The 20,711-nt window shown below is 37.5% G+C and overlaps 1 protein-coding gene across 4 annotated transcripts in view; it reads left to right on the forward strand.

The window, feature by feature from the left end:
• ACSL4 (acyl-CoA synthetase long chain family member 4) overlaps positions 1-8,117 on the forward strand; it is a 111,528-nt gene extending 103,411 nt beyond the window's left edge. For 3 of the 4 annotated variants that reach the window (XM_090264655.1, XM_090264653.1, XM_090264654.1), the window contains one exon: positions 7,384-8,117. In XM_090264655.1, the coding sequence (XP_090120781.1) occupies positions 7,384-7,541 (158 nt within the window). In that variant the 3' untranslated portion in view covers positions 7,542-8,117. The remainder of the gene's footprint in view (positions 1-7,383) is intronic. The other variant, XM_090264656.1, reaches the window with a different exon arrangement.
• Positions 8,118-20,711: the final 12,594 nt, after the last annotated feature.

Consider the following 20,711-nt stretch of genomic DNA (forward strand, 5'->3'; position numbering starts at 1 on the left):
CAGAAAATAACAGTTATCAGGGTGGAGGGGGAGGGAGAAAAGAGCGGTAAGTAAGGGAAGGGTCTAGTCAAAGAAGATGTATAAATGACACACGGACATGGACAACGGGATGGGGAATGACTGGGAGAAGGGGTGGGCTGGGTGGGTGGGAGCAATGGGGGAAAAATGGGACAACTGTAATAGAAAAACAACTTAAAAAATTAGTAAGAATAAGAAACCTCCAAATTCACACACACACACACACGAAAGAAACATGGTTCAAATGAAAGAACAGAACAAAACTCCAGAAAAATAACTAAATAAAATGGAAATGAACAATTTATTAAATGCACAATTCAAAACACTCATTATAAGGATGCTCAAGGAATTTAGTTCAGGAGCATAGAAATGGCCCAGGCAGAAATGAAGGATACACTAATAGAAATAAAGAACAATTTACAGGGAATCAACAGTAGAATGGATGAAGTCAAGAATCAAGTCAATGATACGGAACATAAGGAAACAAAAAATAATCGGAACAACAAGAAGAAATAAGAATCCCCACCCCCAAAATTACCAAAAAACGAGGATATATGTAAGGAGAGTCTTGGACAACTTCAAGCATTCCAACATTTGCATCAAAGGGATGCCAGAAGGAGAAGAGAAAGAGCAAGAAATTGGAAATCTATTTGAAAAAATAATGAAAGAAAACTTTTTTATTTTGGTGAAGGAAATAGACATGCAAGTCCAAGAAGCATAGAGAGTTCCAAACAAGATGGATGCAAATAGACCAACACTGAGTCACATCGTAATGCAAATGCTAAAGGTTAAAGATAAGGAGAGAATCTTAAAAGCAGCAACAGAAAACAAGTTAGTTACCTACAGGGGAGTTCCCATAAGACTATAAGCTGATTTCTCAAAAGAAACTTTGCAGGTAAGAAGGGACTGGCAAGAAGTATTCAAAGTGATGAAAAGCAAGGACCTACAGCCAAGATTGCTCTACTCAGCAAAGATATCATTTAGAATTGAAGGGCAGATAAAGTGCTTCCCAGACAAGAAAAAAACTAAAGGAGTTCATCATCACCAAACCATTATTAGATGTTAAAAGAGGGCCTTATTTAGGAAAAAGAATAAGTTAAAAACTATAAACAATGAAATGGCAATAAACACATATCTGTTAACAATTGAATCTAAAAACCAAACTAAGCAAACAGGAACTGAGACAGAATCATGGATACAGAGTGTGTTTTGATGGTTGCCAGATTGGAGAAGAGCTTGGGGGAATGGGTGAAGAAGTGAGGGGATTAAGGAGTACAAATAGGTGGTCATAGAATAAGCATGGCGATATAAAGTACAGTATAGGAAATGGAGAAACCAAAGAACTTATACGCATGACCCATGGACATGAATTAATGGTGTGGGGATTGCCTGAGGGAGTGGGGGGTGCTGGGTGGAGGGCGGCAAAGGGGAAAAATTGGGACAACTGTAACATCATAATCAATAAAATATAATTTAAAAGAAAAATAAAATAACAGTAAAAAGTATAGTAAATACCTAAAAAAATAAAAGTATAATTTTTCTGATTGTAAGTTTTACATATTCATTATAAATATTGGACAACGTAGAAAATTGTAAAGGAGGGAGTAAAAAATCACTAATAGTTATCTTTAGGTGGTGGCATGACATTCTGGTATATATACCTATCAACCTCATTGATACCTAAGCCAGTAGATATAGGCTTGCATTATAATTTTTAATAACTAAATAGTATTCCAGTCTAAGCATATCTACTGAAGTTTCTGTTGTTGGACTCTGAGGGTGAGTTTAACTTTTTGTCCCTGACTGTAAACAAATATGACACATATCCTCAGATATTTTCTTAGTATGAACCTTTAAAAATGGAATTTCTGAGTCAAAGAAAATGTGTATTTTAAGAGTTTTCCTATGTTGCCAAATAACTCCCATTTCCCCAGAAAAACTGGACTTGTTTAAACTCCTATACAAGCACATCTATTTTCCTAACCAGGCTACAATCATTTATTTTTTAAATTAACTGCTCAGGCTCCATTTAGCTTTCAAAATAGAAGTAGTAATATTAGTTAAAAAATTGATGTTGAAAATTATTTTTCCTCAAGAAGAACATTCTTACAGTCAACTCTGGACACTGTAAAGTTATTTAGAGACTTCCGGCCAAGATGGAGGCTTAGACGGACACGCTAGGTCACCCTCCACAACTAGAGAGGAATATAACTACTTCAAAACAAAAGATAACTAGAAATTCCAGAAAATAAAACTACATGGAAGCCCAACGTACAAAGTTATAAACCAGCAGCGCCCTTTGGGCAGGTAAGAAGAGCTAAAGGGGGCGGAGCTGTTTGCGGTAGCACCAGGGACAGCGGCAGGGAGAGCAGTCTCAGCTGCAGTCTAACCCCGGCAGCTTGCGACCCCAACGCTGGGAAAAGCAACCACCACATTGCCCCGAACAGTGAGGCCCAGAGGGCAGGAGGACGGATCCCAGTCTCCTAGCAGAATAACTGTGTGAATCCATCTTGGACCCCCGCCCCCACACAAAGCGCCACAGGGCTGCGAAATAGGTTGCGGGTAGCCACTGGTTGCTGGGCAGTGACGACAAAGTGCCACAGCGCGGCGAGAAAGGTTGCTGGACCACCGCCAGTCGCTGGGTTGTGACGACAAAGGGCCACAGCGTGGCAAAAAAGGTTGCGGATCGCCACAGGTCACTGGGTCGTGACGAGTACACAGGCACTGCCCCCTATAGCCGGCCCAAGAAAACAAAACGCATCTGTCAAAATGAGGCAGACAACTATAGAAATCCCGGTGGCGCAGCTCACCAGGCAACAGATGAAGAACCTGACAGATGAACAAATAAGAAACCTGTCAGAGGCTCAGTTCAGGGCCATTGTTATCAGGTGGCTTACAGAATTAACAAAAGATCTGGAAAAAGATGAGAAAGAATTGAAAAACACATACTGAAAGGAACAAAACCTCATACAAGACAGATGGTGAGGAAATAAAATCCAGAGTTCAAATCAACAAACCAGAAGATAGAGAAGGAACAAACAGTCAACCAGTGCAGAGAGAGGAAACGGGAAGCAAGGATGAGAGGATCAGAAACCTCTGGGACAGCTATAAGAGATCCAACATACGGGTTGTCGGATTGCCAGAGGGCGAAGAAGAAGAACTAGAAATTGAAAAATTAAGTGAAAATATAATAAAGCAGAACTTCCCAAACTTGGGGAAGGAAATAGACTTACAGGTCCAGGAAGCACAGAGAGTTCCAAAACAACTGGACCCAGGGAGAACCACTCCAAGACACATTATAATCAAAATGTCAAAAGTTAAAGATAAAGAGAGAATCTTAAAAGCAACAAGAGAGAAGAAAAGAATCATGTACAAAGGGGTCCCAATTAGACTATCAGCCGACTTCTCAAGGGAGACCCTGCAGGCAAGAAGGGACTGGCAAGAAATATTCAAAGCATGAAAATCCAAAACCTACAACCACGAGTACTTTATCCAGCGAAGCTGTCATTCAGAATAGAAGGGCAGAGAAAGTGTTTCCAGGACAAAATAAAACTGAAAGAGTTCATTAGATCCAAACCACTGTTATATGAGATGTTAAAAGAACTGGTTTAGAAAAAGGAGAATCAAAACTATGAACACTAAAATGAAAACTGCATCACAAACAACAACAGAAGCTAGGGAATTGAAGCAAAGGCAAACTAAATAGGCATTGAGAGTGGAAAAAGAACTATAGATATGGGGAGCATATTGGGGGGGAGGTCAGCAGGGAAGGGGGAGAGGGAGGGAGATGGTATAGGGAGATGGTATAGACAGAGGTTGAGAAGAACTGTATGTACAACCAATGGACATAGACTTAAAAGGGGGGGACAAGGGGAAGGAGGGGGGCCACCGGGTGGAGGGGAGCAGAGGGAAGGGAAATTGGAACAAATGTAACACTGTAATCAATAAAACACATTAAAAAAAACTTATTTAAATAACAGTTGCCTATTATAACTGTAAAGAGAGTGACCGCTTTTTTTTCTCTTAATTATGGTATAAGTAATGTAGCACACTTTTAAAAATATTTTATTTATTTTTAGAGAGAGGGGAAGGGAGGGAGAAAGAGAGGGAGAGAAACATCAGTGTGTGGTTGTCTCTCACACGCCCGCAACTGAGGACCTGGACGACAATCCAGGTGTGTGCCCTGATTGGGAATTGAACTGGTGACTCTTTGGTTCACAGGCTGGTGCTCATCCACACCTGCCAGGGCAACACACTTTATATTAATATCATCTGGCTACCAGACTTTTATTGATACAAATCCTGATTTTTTTTCCTTTAAATGTATTTCAAAAAGTATTTCAGCTGATAGGCTGCTATACTTAGTCACTCTTTTAATGTACTAATGGAGTAGAATTTTAATTTTTAAAAAGATGTCATTTTTTAGACAGAGGGGAAGGGAGGGAGAAAGAGGGAGAAAAACATCAATTGGTTTCCTCTCGCTTGCCCCCAAGTAGGGACCTGGCCTGCAACACAGGCATGTGCCCTGACCGGGAATTGAACCAGCAACATTTTGGTTTGCAGTCTAGCGCTCAGCTGAGCCGCACCAGTCAGGGCTGGAGTAGAATTTGACTTGAATAATTTGTCATTGCATTTGTAACCGTGAAAATCAATAATATGAAAAGTTACAATCAGGTGGAAAATGGAGTAAAGTTCTAGGACCCGCTAGGCCTCCATAACTTTGCTGAAATAAAGAATGAAATTGAAAACTCATGTCTTAGATAATGAACTAAACATGACTGAAATGTAATCGTCGGCGGCGGCAGCCATCCGTCTCGAGAGACGATGGTGTAGCTTCTTAAGAGTCTATCTGCACCGCCGAGAATGGCTGTGCAGTCCGACTCGGGAGTGACACGGTATCTGTCTCCTCCCGTGTTGAATCGACATCTTGCGATGACGCTGGAGTGTCCTCTCCAGTGAAGCTGAAGCTACAGAGCCTGGGCAGGGTGATATGGAGGGTCTGCTGTTGCCCATGCAGCAGACCCCCCCTCTCTTCGCAGCTGAAGGGTCCAAGGGAAAGACGGAGTCAATACAGCTTGGCTTCAGGTGCGCCGCAGGAGTTGCCGGTGTTGACTACAATGTCAAACCGCCTTAGGGACTCCGGCTCTGGATTTTCTGTCGGGGTTTACTCCCTTAGCCTTTCCCCTGAAGAGGTATGCCGCAAGGCAGCGGAGGTTTTTTGGAATCAGAGTTTTCCTTCTCTGATGTGCCCTGACTGGAAGATCGAACCAGCGACACTTAGCTCGCAGGCCGACGCTCAATCCACTGAGCCAAACCAGCCAGGGCCAAGTGAAATGTAATAATCATAAGCTTTTGTGTCACAAAGAGTTCTCTTGCCAGCCTTTTGCTTGAAATTATAATTTCATAACTTATGCCAAAAAGTATAGAATAGTCTTGATTGTATTCAGCTATATATATTTCATAGCATTCTTTTTCATGTTTTAAATATAAGTGAGATATATGTAGTATTGTAAGAATACAAAGTATGGCATTGTTTTGGGGATGATTTGGCAACTACCAGTAGCTAGCAAAATTGCCCTTTGCTGCCATCTGCCAGCCACATTTCATAGTGGTCTAGGTAATTTACATAAAAATGTCACATGTGACATCATTTTTGTTTTCCCACTAATCTTTCCTACTTGTTGACAATTCATTCTGTTTATAGGAACTGTGTGATTGCTCTTTGCTCTCTATACCCTGTGGTACTAGATAATATTTAGGAGTTCCAAAAATGAAACCCCTAATGGAACCTTTTTTTTTCTTTTCTTTCTTTCTTTCTTTCTTTTCTTTCTTTCTCCCCTTCTCTCTCTCTTTCTTTTTGCTTTGAACAGAAATTTAGTTAATAAAAATTAAATATTGGAACTTTTATAAATGTGCTGAATTTGCTTGTGTGCAACTGAAGTAATGTGCCTGCCTTGTCCCAATTTTGTCAGTGTTTCTGGAATAAAACCTGTGTAAGCAGGGGCAGTAATATTGAAATAAAAGGTTTTGGAGCCAAATCTATAGTTGAGAATTTAACTGTTGCCTTGAGATTCAAATGTGACCTTGGGAGCAGATAGGCTTATTTCAGGCAGCCTTGCATAACTAAGCTATAATATATTTAAAAAGTAGACATGTTTAATTTGAGCAAGTTTTTGTTTCTTTACTACTTGTGCAGGCATTACTTTTAGGAAGTTGGTTCTAAGTAATTTGAAAGATTATTTTTCACACTTAGCTTTATATTTTTCTCTCATTTTAATGAGAAACTCGCTAACTTACCCAAGCTTTTTTAAAACTCAGACTTGTATTAGAACAAAAACTTCCATGAATTTGAGTTCTTTTTTTCTTGTCACTGAAATGAAGTTGTTTCTAAAAGTCACCTAGGCTGTTAGCAGTAGTTTTTAAACTTGCAGATGCTTCTTTAAAACCGCTATTTTAAATAATTGCATATAAGATAAAGTTCATCTGTAGGTTCTCATTACTGTTAATGGACCTTCAGAATTTTAAGGATGAGCTTGTATTAATAATAAGTAACTTAATGAAATGTCATTTATTGAATTTAAAATTATTGAATACTATATTGATTCCTTCTATGTCCTTATTTTCTTATATTTCTTTCAACATGTTGAATTGTCTATCTCAAATAATATGTACTGCATCTTATACCATTTAAAAATATGAAATTCACAACCCCCTTTTTGATTCTGATTTGGACATGTAATAGAGCTTACAGAAAACAGTTTTCTACAGGCTTAATTTTCTGTAGAATGAATTTATAGATAGATAGATAGATAGATAGATAGATAGATAGATAGATAGATAGATATAGATGGCAGTGAACAATACAAAGACCCTGCTTTTGTGAAGCTTATAATTATAAAAGGTAAGACAAGTGTATACTATGTTGGGTGGTAAGTTTTTGTTTTTTTATTAAAGGAATGTAAGAGGATATAGAGAGACAAAGGGAGTTCTATTTTGTTATGAGTGGTCAGGGAAGTCCACTCTGAGGAGGCAGCATTTGAGTGGACACCTGGATGAAGTAAGGAAGCAAGTGGAGAAGACCATCCCAAGGCAGAGGGTAGAAAGACTCTGAAGAGAGAGGATGTCTACATATATATTAGAATAAAGGCTGCATAGGCCAAACTATCCAACTGAAGCAATTTATATATGCTTTGAGAAATATAAAATGGAAGTATAAGATAGTGGTATCATTAGTTAACTAACATACAATTAAATAAGTTTGCCTCATTACCTGCACCATCTAGTTAAATCCTGCAAAATTAATGTTTTATTGTTTCTCTCCAACTCTCCCCTGTTCCTCCCCTACCTGTCCCCTTCTCATTTCAGTGAAGTTGGAGCGTTTTGAAATTCCAATAAAGGTTCGCTTAAGCCCAGAGCCATGGACCCCTGAAACTGGTTTGGTCACTGATGCTTTCAAGCTGAAAAGGAAGGAACTGAAGAACCATTACCTCAAAGACATTGAGCGAATGTATGGGGGCAAATAAAATGCTGTTTGCTCTCTTTACAGTTGTGCAGGAGGGGGCCTGGTGGTTTTTCAGTTCTAGAGTTTTAAGCCTTGTTGAGCTATCTGTTAGAATGTAAAGTATATCCTTCTAAAGACATGGTAATAAAAAACCAAAAGTGATTAAAGTAATTGTTGAGTCAAATTTAACTTAGTTTTGCATAATTCTAGTGAAGCTGAATTGAAAAGTTGCTTCCCTTTAGCTGTGTTGTTCTTAATTTTAGAGTAAAAATTCTCTTTTTTAAAAATTAGCCTAAGATACTTGTTTCTATGAGAAAAATATTTAATGTGGAATAAAATAAATTGGAGTTGGAATAGAATGTAGTTTGAGGAAATTTGCAGCTTCCAATGTCTGTTGTTGTCCTAGTTGAGAAGAAGTTTAAAAATAATAAGCATGACAAAAATATGTATTAACACTACTCAATGCAGACGTGCTGCAGGCCTTTAAAATTCTCTTCCAACTGTTTATCCTGAAGGGAAAATTCAATCATAATATAACATAGATAATCAAATAACACCTTAGAAACCATTTTAGGATTCATAATTGTTCCATAGGTTAGACATATTGTGAATAATTACAGTGCCTGCAGTAAGAATAAAGTAATATAAACACACCAAAAATACCTATTAATGTATTTAAAGAGAAATTGAACTGCTTTTTTTGTAACTTGGAGGTCTAAAATCAGTAACTGTAATTATCTGAATGACATAAGAGTACTTAAGTACGTTTGAAAAAATGTTGAAAATTGCCTTTCTCTGTTCAAAATGTAGGATTGAGACCAAGAGTAAAATGACAGAAAGTCAATCAAATTTTAACAGGAAGCATTTTCTCTGTTTGAAAAGGTGAGGAAGTCATGTTTAGAGTTATGACCTTTGCACAACATTGAACCTGAGAAAGAATTTAGACTGAATTTATCTTTAATAACAGGGACTGATTTTAAAATGTGCTTATATTAGATTACACCTGTAATTTAAGGTCTGCTTGCAGTTGCTGATTGGATTCTTGAGCACTAGTTTGTATTTCAGAAAGCCTTTCATTTTACTTTAATTTTAGCAATGCGGGTTATGATGGATGACTTCCCCAATATCTTGTTTGAACCTATGAATGATGAATTAACTTGAATGAATTTGGGGAAGTTAAAGGGAAGAACATACTTTTACCACTTTTTTCCTGTTTGTGGAAAGAGTTTAGAAACTGGAAAATGCTATATTCGGAAGAAGGAAAGTTACGCAGTAAGGGACTGATACTTGTGCAGTAACTTGGCGTGTGGGCTTCTTTTTGAATCTTTAATTAAAATTAGGGATTATATATCCCTGATAGATATTCACACTTGAACCATAGTTACTGTAAACAGCAAAAATTCTCAATACTGTTACTCTTTGCACTTTTTTCTTAATCATTATATATACACACACACACACACACAAGATATATAGCTTATATTGTTTTGTACAGATGTGGGCCACCACTGCAACAAAATACATTCTTTTTGCTCTAAGATATTTATAAGGGAAATATTTAAATGTTATGTATATGGTGGTAAAAAGAAAAATTCATCAGGTCTTCTATAAGCAAGAATGAAGGTTTTTGTAAAGATTTCTGTTCAGTGTTCTGCCATGTAAAATTCAAGGCAAGTTCTCCATGCAGCTATGTATATGTGAGTATTCTCATTCTTTTCAACTTGCCTTTGAAGAGTGATGAACTGTTATTATCAAGTAGACTACTATTCAGCTTCTACTGTTCCTGGCCTACTGTTGATCCTTTAAGGATGATTTCTTTAGACTTTTTCAATATGTGACATTTTCCCCCATTTGCAATGGTGATTTTAAATGTGGAAGTGCATGCATATTCAGATATTTGCACCCCACCCACTTCCATCTCCCGAAAGCTAGAACACTGCCAACTAATCTGTTGTATAGGTCCTTTAGAAACACGTTATTAAACACTTAATGTTGGGTGCTGCTAATTCTTTGCGAAAATCCAAATATTGTTAAGGGACCAGGGAGATGCCACTAGCCCCTGAATTTTCATTAGGAAATATATATGTTTATGTAGACAGATCTTTCCATATTCATAGTGACTTTTCAAGTAATTGAACATAAAGATTTTGATCTTACATTTTTATACCTGTTTAAATCGTTCACTGTTGTTACTACATGTCAGCCATTTAAATAAATTGTGCTTTAAAAATTTACTACAGTTATGTACCTTTCTAAGTCAAACACTTGTGATCTTTGCTTTAATTACACAAAAGTATCTTGCCTCCTTGATATTTGTATTGATTCATTTCTAGAGTGGAGGTATACTTGTATGGCTTTTCAGAACTGAGATACCGGTGAATGATTTTAAAAAGTCAGAAGTTAAGGGAAGTCCTGTGTTTTTGGTCACAAAGACAGATTATTATTCCTTCCTATATTTTCTTGATAGCATAGGACAAATGTTTCTGAGGTAAGATGAAAACGGGTTAAAGATTGTATGGTATTTGGGATTTGGAAAGAAATATTTTAATTTTCAAATGTAGTTACAAATTAGAATATATTCATATGTGTACTTTCTGTTTAAATGCATGATTGCAGGATTGTTACTTCAATTTCTGTGTTTATTCTTGATGAAAAACTCTGTTCTTGTTTTTAAGTTTGTACTTTATCTTAAGAAATAAATTCACCCATGTTATCAAGCTAATTTGTGCTTAATTATGCATTGAGATCAAATGCAAGTTTGAAAAATATTAACCAAACTTTTAAATACATATGTTTAAAGTCCTCAATTTAAGTTTACAGAATTGCATTAAGCAGTTAACCTGGATTTTATAAGATCCATCCACATTCCAGTTTGTAGTATTTGAATCCAAAGCTGTTACTTTGATGCAGTTATTAAGGTAGAACCCCTTTAACATTGATAATATGGGACAAAATACAGTAATGTTGTTTGGATTATTAGTAGGTGCTAATAACTTGCATTTCATCTAACTTAAAAATTTTTTATATTTTATTTATTTATTTTTAGAGAGAGGGAAGGGGAGTGAGAAAGAGGGAGAGAAACATCAATCGGGTGGTGTGCCCTGACTGAGAATCAAACCACCGGCGACATTTCACTTTACAGGACAGCACCCAACCAACTGAACTACACCAGTCAGGCTTGTATAATTGAAATTTATGGAGAAATTAATTTATCTGAGTTACATGAGGGTATATATAAAATAGTGTTAGAGCTCTGGAACTGGACTCCCTCAGTCTATTTCCTGGCTTTGCCATTTAGTAGCTAAGTGACTTATCATCCCTCAGCTTCATTTCTCCATCTGGGAAAGTGGAGTTGACTGATAATAAGATCTGGCTCATCGAATGGTTATGAGGTAACATGAGTCCATCCACAGAAATTGTTTAAAACATAACAAGCTTATGTTAGCTGTCACCATTGTCGTTGTGTCCAGACAGCGTTCATCAGTCAGGTTGTTTAATGTATTGACTAGCACACTCAGGGCCTTAAAGGATTGACTGCCTGTCCCTGAAGACTATAGAAAGAGTTCAGGTTTTAGAGGAGCAATCCTGGGCTCATTCTACCACTAGCTTTGTAGCCATGGACAAATCTCATAACACCTTCTAACCCTCTTAACTTTAGTTTCTTCCTTTTTGTTAAAAAAAGACTGGACTTCAAAAAATAAGTCCTTTGCAAAAAGGGGAAGATGAATGGCAAAGACATAAGTTCCATAATCACTAGCTTTCATATTGTAATTTAGCTGTCTCAAGGTGTTTTTGTTTTAAATGATGTTCTGTGTCCCAAGTTGTTTGGGGAAGGGGTTGTTTTTGTATTCATCATGCATAAACCAGCTTTTCTGCTTCAGTCTTCTGCTGAGGTGAGAGGTGGGTGGTATGGATGAGGGAAGTAGTTGATGGATATGTGTGTGTGTGTGTGTGTGTTTTTAAACAGCTGCCTCAGTCTCTGCCCTGCTATAACAATACCATAGACTGTGAGGCTTAAACAACATTTATCTCTCACAGTTCTGGAGGCACTAAGTCTTGAAATCAGGGTACCAATATTTTCAGGTTCTTGGTGAGAGCCTACTTTCCGAGTTACAGACAGCTAATCTTGCTGTATCTCACATGGCAGAGAGCAGAGAAAATGAAGTCTTGTGTCTCCTATAAGGGTACTTAATCCCATCATGAGGACTCAACCATCATGACCTAATTACCTCACAAAGGCCTCAACTCCTAATCACATTGGGAATTAAAACTTCAACATATGAATTTTGGGGAGATACAGTCCATAAGAAAAGCTTTCAGACAGTCCTTCGGCTTTAGCCCCTTTGCCTCCACCTGTAGAAGTACCTGGTCCTGCCATTTCCAGAGCCTTTGGACATAGTACACAATATAAATAGGTTGGTTCTGCTTTTCCTCACTGCCCATTTAGGATTCTGTTAAGATTTGACTTTACATGAGCCTTCTGGCTTCCCAGAATAATTATTGTTTTCATTCCTATTTTCCCATGTCCTTTTGGGATTACACCTTTACAAAATTTATTTACTGTAGTTTTAGTGAACTTTTTTTCTGTTGGAACTCCTTTTTTCTTTACCCAGAAATTGTCCCAATGTTTACTTATTAAATATGATGAGGTCTGTATCTAAATTATTAAAGACATGCTTAGCTACTCAGCAGAAAAGCTAAACTTAATAAAACTGCCAATACTAAGTGATGGTGAGAACATGAAATGAAGCATGTCAACTCTCATACGTTACTGGAGGGCATGGAAATCGGTGCAGCCATTTTCGAAAGCTGTTCCACTATTCATAAAGATAAATATACATTCAACCAGTGATCTAGCCATCCCTAGTCCAAGTATACACCCAGGAGAAATGAGTACAGTGAGTTCTCAGTGTTGTCAATAGGTTCTGCAACTTTTAGGTGAAATGATGTACAATGAAACCAATTTTACCATAGACTCATTGAAATAAACAAGAGTTAAGCTCCTGTGGCATCTCATCAACATTATGAAACATCGAATGAAATGATGCTGTTTGAAGACCTGCTGTACTTCTGTCCACATGCAAGAATGTTTATAGCAGCACTACTCATAGTGACCCCAAAGTGAAAACTAAAACGACCATCAACAGAATGGATGAAGTGTTATATCTATACAAAGAAATACTACCTAGCATAAGAATTTAACTATAGCTATACACAAAAACATAGGTAAATCTCACAGATAATTATGTCATACAAAAGAGTACATTATAATTCCATTTATATGAAGTTCAAGAACAGGCAAAACATTTGTGGTAATAGAATATAGAAAACAGTTTTCTCTGAAGAAGGTGGTGTTACTGCCTGGAAAGGGGTATGTGGGAACCTTCTGGCTTGCTGGAAATGTCTTATACCTTGTTCATAGGAGCATCCGGAGTAGGGTCAGACATGTTTGGCCTTGGCAGGTAAGATTGGTAATATAGAGGAGAAACTGAAAGATGGCTTATTTGGGTGTGTTGGAGGAGAAGACAGTGAACCAATTAGGTTCATCATATTTTGTCCAGCATATGTTAAAACTCAAACTGATCAGTCTTTGGAATATGTGTGTTTAAATAAGAGTGCAGAAGGGCCTTATAGACCCATATGTTGAGGAGCATTTTTGTGGGTCTGACTGGGTCTAAGCAGATGTAGGCAGCTATGAAATAAGAAACCCAGGTGAACTTAAAATACCCAAATGTAGGTCAGTATATTTCAATATTTGCGCCCACTTGTAGTCTCAGTTGGGCTTAGTTTTTGAGACATGATATCTTGATGTACCTAAAAGTCCATCTCTTACTCTCTTGCCACTATTAGCACCCTAGATGACCCCCTCACTCCTTTTCACCAAAAATTATACAGATCCGCTAACAAGTTTATTGGTAGTATATTCCACCTTGTGCTTAAATCTGCCAAACTTACCTTCCTAAAATACCACCTTGTTGATGCTATTTGTATTCTAATCAAAATGTCAGCTTGGTATTCAAGTTCCTGAATCAAATATCTCTTTACCTACCCTACCTCATCTCCAGCAGGAACTTTCCATTCCATTTCACTTCTGTATTTTCCAGTATGCCAAGCTCATTCTCCCAAGTAGTTCCTTGCCCTGGATGAACTTAGGAATCATGTGGGAAAGTTAACATCAACAAAAACCAGAACAAACAAACAAACAAAAAAACAGTACCCATGCCTGATTTTCTCTCACTGGCCAACACTGGCTTTCCTGCCAGATCTGTAAATTCCTTTATTAGCACCTCTCTTTAGCATTCACAAAATCACAAAAGAGGGCAGTCTTCACAGGTTACCAAGGAAGGAGGATCCTAGTTAACTGTTGGCTCCCTTAAACTACTGTTTGCATGGGATAAATTTTTATTTTGCTTTGGCAGATTAGCTATTCCCCTCAAAACCTGAGAAATTCTGAAAGAATGAATATAAATCCAGGACATTTCTTAGAAGACACTCCTAAGTGTATCAAGAATCAGAAATGGGCTCTAGTAGTGAAGCCACTTGGAGGTGTTAAACATCAAGTTAACCTAATCTGAATTTTTGCCTTGGGGTTGTAAGAAATCAGAAAATGGAAAAGGAAAAATAAGACAGGATGTATTGATCCATTCATGTGTCTCTCCAGTGTGACTTTTTCAGCAGAAATTGGAAAATTATTCTTTTGAGGTCAGATATTCATTTTTGTGCCAGCTCTTTGCTAGCCTATAAGTTATAAGAAGCTCAGAATCAGGTATACATACATATATGTTACAGGCATGTGCACATATTTTCTTCTTTTATGACCATCAGCTCTACCTTAACTGTATCTTCAACATTCCTTAGAACAGGGCACCCCAATGTCCACATTCACTTTGGGATGGTGAACAGCACACATTCACACAGGAAAGTAGAAATGTGGCTCCCCAAGAGTGGTTGAAGGACAGGGCCAGAAAGGGAACTCAGGAAGCCTTCCTGCACAGTGACTGAAGTATGAACTACCTGAGGAAGCAATGCAGAAAAATGAGTTAAAATCTGTTAGATATAATCCCCAGACTTCCTTGAAGTCACATCATTCCTAATCCAAATATACACTTAATTAGCCATCAGGATTCATGATAGTGAGAGAATTAACCTTTCTAAGTGAATCTAAGTGAAATAAAGGATATGGATTCTTCTATTTAATTTCAGGAGTCTTTCTTTTCTCTGCAAGGGGCCCTTTGGACTCTATTGTAAATTTTTCCCTTTTGGAAGGCAGCTATGCTCACCACCATACCACCAACGCAATTTTTCCCTTTTGCTTGTGATATAAACAATAGCTCTCAACCCCATCTCCTGGGGTTATGGGATATCTTGGTGAACCTTTGCTTTTGCTCAGAGAAGAAAAACTCCAACCTGGCCTGGAGCTGCAGGAATTCAGCAAACCCTCTCCAGGAGGAAGGCAGTATGACTTTCATTCTCTTACAACATGGGGACTTAAACTTTTTCAGGTTGTTAAATATGGGTTGGACACTGGATTTTTCTTTCATAGTAAAGCCATTTCTGTTTTAAGGCTCTCTTAAGTTCCAATAAGGTTTCTTTTGTCTCACAGCATGATAATAAGAAGTACTTCTGAAATTTTTCTTGTTTAGTGTTACTAGATGCTATAGGGGAGAAAAAATAGGTCCTATGCTGTCAGCACACAATATGGTAAGTCCTCACTTAATGCCCTTGATAGGTTCTGCAACTTTATGTGGAAGGACATGTGATGGGACCAATTTCACCATAGGACAACTGATATAAATGAGTGAATTTCCTGTGGCATCTCGTCAATGTGATAATGAAAGGACATTGAACCAAATGACATTATTTGAGTACCTGCTATATCAGACGGGGTGAATTAGAACTAAGCTGAACTGTGAGCTAAAGACTCTAAAGTATGTAAAAATTTGGCAAACAGAAATCCTTTTAGACTTCAGTTGTCTTGGAAGGCTTCCTTGGAGCCACTAATCCTAGCCTAACGCTGAAGAGGCAAGAGGGAGTCTTACCAACTTCTAGTTAATAACAGAGTGTATGCACCTGCAGCAGAATTCCTTCTGTGCCCATTAACCTAAAGGGACAAAGTAGGATGAGAGCAACAGCAATATCATGGCCCATAGCTTGAGATTCTAGAGCCATGATCTCCAGAGATTGCAGATGTGCCTGAGATATTGATGCCCATTGTCCTCGGGGTGGCCAGGGCTCCCTAGTAGGTTGCTTCCTTATTCATTTATTCCAAGGGGATCATAAATATTTATGTGTGCTATGTGGTGAGAACTATTGGAAAGGACTAATCTAGATATATCTCTCTTCTTGGAAAGCATTGGTAACACATGGTCACAAATTTTTGTTTTCATGTCTGTATTCCTAGACAGACTGTTAGCTCTCTGAAGGTAGACAGACTGTCTTTCTTGTTCACTGTTAAATCTCCAATGCCTGCCACTGTTCCTGGCACAGAGTAAGTTTGCAGAAAATACTTCATGCAACTCCTAAGCTCAATGAGATATCACACCATGTGTGTAGAATGGCTATTTTCAAGAGACAAAAAATAAGTGTTGGTGAAGATGTGGGGAAAACAGAACCCTTGTGCACTCTCAGTGGGAACTTAAATTAGTACAACCACAATGAAAAACAGTATGGAGGTGTCTCAAAAAATTAAAAATAGAACTACCATATGACCCAGTAAATTCCACTTCTGAGTATTCACTCAAAAGAAGTGAAAACATTAATTTAAAAAGATGCATGTACCTCCATGATCATTGCAGCATTATTTATAATGCCCAAGATACACACACACACACACACAAAATGGAATATTACTTAACCATAAAAGGGAAGTCTTTCCATTTGCAACAACATGGGTGAACCTTAAAGGCACTATGCTAAGTTAAATAAGTCATACACAGAAAGACAAATACATGGGTGAACCTTGAAGGGACTATGCTAAGTTAAATAAGTCATACACAGAAAGACAAATACCATATGATCTCACTTATATGTGAGATATAAAAAGAAAACAAGCTCATAGGTACAGAACACAGGTTGGTTTCATGGTTGCAGTGATGGGAGGCAGCAAAGTGTGTGAAGGGGGTCAAAATGTATAACATTTCAGTTATAAAATAAATAAGTCATGGGATGTACTGTACAACATGGTGACTATAGTTAATAATACTGTGCTGCGTATTTGGAATTTGCTAAGTGGGTAGATTTTAAAAGTTCTTATCACAAGAAAAAAGTTTGTAACTATATATGAGGATAGATGTTAACTAGAATTATTATGGTGATCAATTCACAATATATACAAATATCAATTCATAATGCTGTATACCTGAAACTAGTAGTGTTATATGTCAATTACACCTCAAATTTTTTTAAAAATAAAATATTTCATGAATAAATAAATGAAGAGAGTCTAAAAGTTGAAGGATGAGTAATATTTGGATAATGTGGAAGGGTTAAAGGTTTGCAGGGAAGAATAATGTGAGTAAAGTCAGATATGATCATGGTGTGTGCCAGGCACAGTTTGGGGGGCAGCTGAGAGGCCCAGAACTGTTCATATTTTAATAATTTTTAAATTACGGTTGATATACAATATTATATTAGTTTAATGTGCACACCCTGGTGATTAGACATTATATAACTTTCTAAGAGATTATCTGAATAAATTTCATACCCTTCTGACACCATACATAATTATTAGAGTATTATTGACTGTATTTCCTATGCTGTACTTTACATCCCCATGACTATTCTGTAACAATGAACTTGTACTTCTTAATCCCATCTCCCAACCCCCCTCCCATCTGGCAATCATCAAAAGGTTCTCTGTATCTATGAGTCTGTTTTTTTTCTGCTTGTTCTTTTTTCACCTTTTCATTGAATTTATTGGGGTGACACTGGTTAACAAAATTATACAGGTTTCAGATACATAATTCTACATGCATAATCAATACACTGTATTGCATGTTCACTACCCTTAGTCAAGTCTCCTTCCATCACTATTTGTCCCCCCTATAACATCCTCCACCTCACCTCACTCCTCTCCCCCCAGCAATCACCTCATGCTGTCCACGTCCATGAGTTTTTTCTTTTTTTTTTCTCAATCCCTCCACCCCTCCTATGCAGAACCCGCCACCCTGGACAGCTGTCACCCTTTTCTCTATGATTCTGTCTCTATTTTGCTTGTTAGGTCATTTTGTTCATTAGATTCCACATATGAGTGAAATCATAAGGTACAGTGTCTCTTTGACTGGCTGATTTCACTTAGCATAATGCCCTCCAGGTCCATACGTGCTGTTGCAAAGGGTAACATTTCCTTCTTTTTATGGCCAAGTAGTATTCCATTGTGTAAAGGTACTACAGCTTTTTTATACACTCATCTACTTACTGATGGACACGTAAGCAGCTTCCAAATTTTGGTATTGTAAATAATGCTTCAGTGAACATAGGGATGCATATATTCTTCTGAATTAGTGTTTCAGGTTTTTTCAGATAAATTCCCAGAAGTGGAATCAGTGGGTCATGAAGCAGTTCCATTTTTTGTTTTTTGAGGTAACTTCATACTGTTCTTGACTGTGGCTGCACCACTCTGCATTCCCACCAATAGTGCATGAAGGTTCCCTTTTCTCCACATCATCATCAACACTTGTTTGTTGATTTATTGATAGCCATTTCTGACAAGTGTGAAGTGATATCTCATTGTGGCTTTCACTTGCATTTCTCTGATGGTAAGGACATTAAGCATCTTTTCATATGACTATTGGCCATCTGTATGTCCTCTTTGAAGAAGTGTCTATTCAGGTATTTTGCCCATTTTTTAATTGGAAGTTTTTTGGTGTTGATTTTTATGAGTTATTTACAGATTTAGGATATTAACCCCTTATCAGATGTATCATGGAGAATATGTTCTTCCATTCAGTGGTTGTCTTTTCATTTTGTTGATGGTTTCCTTTGCTGTGCAAAAAAAAATTTAGTTTGATGTAGTCACATTTGTTTATTTTTTTCTTTTGTTTCCTTTGCCTGAGGAGATATGTTGCAGAAAAAATTGGTATGAAAAATGTCCCAGATTTTACTGCCTATATTTTCTTCTAGGGTTTTTATGGTTTTGAGGCTTACATTCAAATCTTTAATCCATTTTGAGTTTATTCTTGTGTGTGGCATAAGAAGGTAGTCATTTCATTTTTCTGCACATGTCTGTTCAATTTTCCCAACAACATTTATTGAATAAACTATCTTTAGCCCACTGTTTGTGCTTACCAACTCTGTCAAATATTAGTTGATTATAAAGGTATGGGTTTATTTCTGGGATCTCTGTTCTGTTCCATTGACCTATGTATCTGTTTTTCTGCCAGTACCATGCTGCTTTAATTACAATAGTCTTGTAGTGTAGTTTGATATCTAGTAACACGATACTTCTAACTTTGTTCTTCTTTCTCAAGATTTCTGTGGCTATTCAGAGGCCTTTGTGGTTCCATATAAAATTTTGGATTAATTGATCTAGTTCTGTGAAAAAACACCATAGTTTTTTTTTTTATGGAAATTGCCTTAAATCTATAGATTGTTTTGGATAGTATGAATGAGGGGAGGTAAATCCTCTTATTTTCTTTACCCATATGTTGTTGATATAGCTTTCCACATGGAGAAAACATCCAAGTATTTATTTATAAAATATCTCAAGTATAATATCCTTAGGGAGAGCTGCTCTGAGCTCTCTAAGGTTGAGTTAAATGCCTCTCTTCTGGGTCTTATAGCACTGCCTTCTTATTGTTAATGATAAAATAACCACAGCTGATATTATAGAGCATTTAATATGTTCAAGGCATTATGCTAGGTGCTTTACAAGCATTATCATATTCAATTCTTTCTACGGAAACCCTATAATAAGCACTTTTATTATCTCTGTTTCACAGAAGAAGGAACTGCAGCACAGAGAAGTTGAGTGACTCTGCTCAAGGTAACACAGCTGGTAGTTGGCCAAGGCAGAACTAAAATGCAAGTTTGTTTAAAGCTGGAGCTGCTGCTCATAAGCACCATGCTCTATGATGTTCCTCTAATACTATCTTTATCACATGGTATTGTAATGATATGGGTAGGCCCCAACCCCTAGAATGTTCGCCCCATCACTGCAGAAGAAATTCTCATGTCCATCCCAACCTAGAAAAACATTATGAATGAAGAGAAATGAAAACCCTAGACTTCCACCAGATGGCATTGTGGGAGTCCAAGAGAAAAATGCCCTCAAGATTTTTTTTGTTCCCACTCCTATCCCATAGAACACCCCAAGTATCCAAATGTTTTCTTTCCCTTTCCAGAGAAGGCTGAGTGGGTGGGGGAGAAGTTTTCAAGATAACGTTTAAGCATGAATTGACACAAATTTTACAATTTAATTTATGACCTTATGTTTTGGCCCAAAACTTTTATTTTTATTTTTTCTTTATTTTTATTGTTGACACTATTACAGATATCCCCATTCCACCCTCCCACCCCACCCCCAACACCTCCCACTCCTTCTTCCACCCAGTTTCTGCCCTCTATTTCCACTGTCTTCACTGCATTGTTGTCTGTGTCTGTGGGTGGCCCAAAACCCTTTTAGCTTCATGCCCTTCTTTCAAAGATCTCAAAATTATTCTCAAATTATTGCCACCATTTAAAAGCTAGAATTAAAATCTGAACTGCCCAAAGCATTGAAGGAGGCTGTGCAGTGGAGTGGGAAGGTTTTCTGATTGGGAGTCAGGAGAAGTGGATTTTGATGGCTTTGCTATTAACTAATGGGGGACTTAGATCAGATCTTCTCTTTTCTGAGCCACCATAACCTCAGCCAGAAAATAAGGGGGTCAGATGAGTCTTACAACACAGAAGCTGTTTGTTTGTTGTTTTTATGCTAGAATCTGTACAAAGGACATCATACAGAAGCATTATAAAGTGGTGGTAATAAAAATTACGGAATCTTGATCAAGTCTCAGCTTGGACACCTGCAAACTACATGACTTTGGGCAAGTTACCTAACCTCTCTGGGCCTCAGTTTCCTCATCTGTATAATATGAATCATATTGTACCTACTTCACAACCTTCTCGTAAAGATTATGATAATGCATATGAAGTGCTAACACAGCTCTTGGTACACGTAAGCTTTCAGTAAAAGCTATTATCACATAAAGCTGGT

Source organism: Furipterus horrens, unplaced genomic scaffold, assembly GCF_987537825.1.
Source record: "Furipterus horrens unplaced genomic scaffold, mFurHor1.1.pri manual_scaffold_17, whole genome shotgun sequence".
Lineage (NCBI taxonomy): Eukaryota > Metazoa > Chordata > Mammalia > Chiroptera > Furipteridae > Furipterus > Furipterus horrens.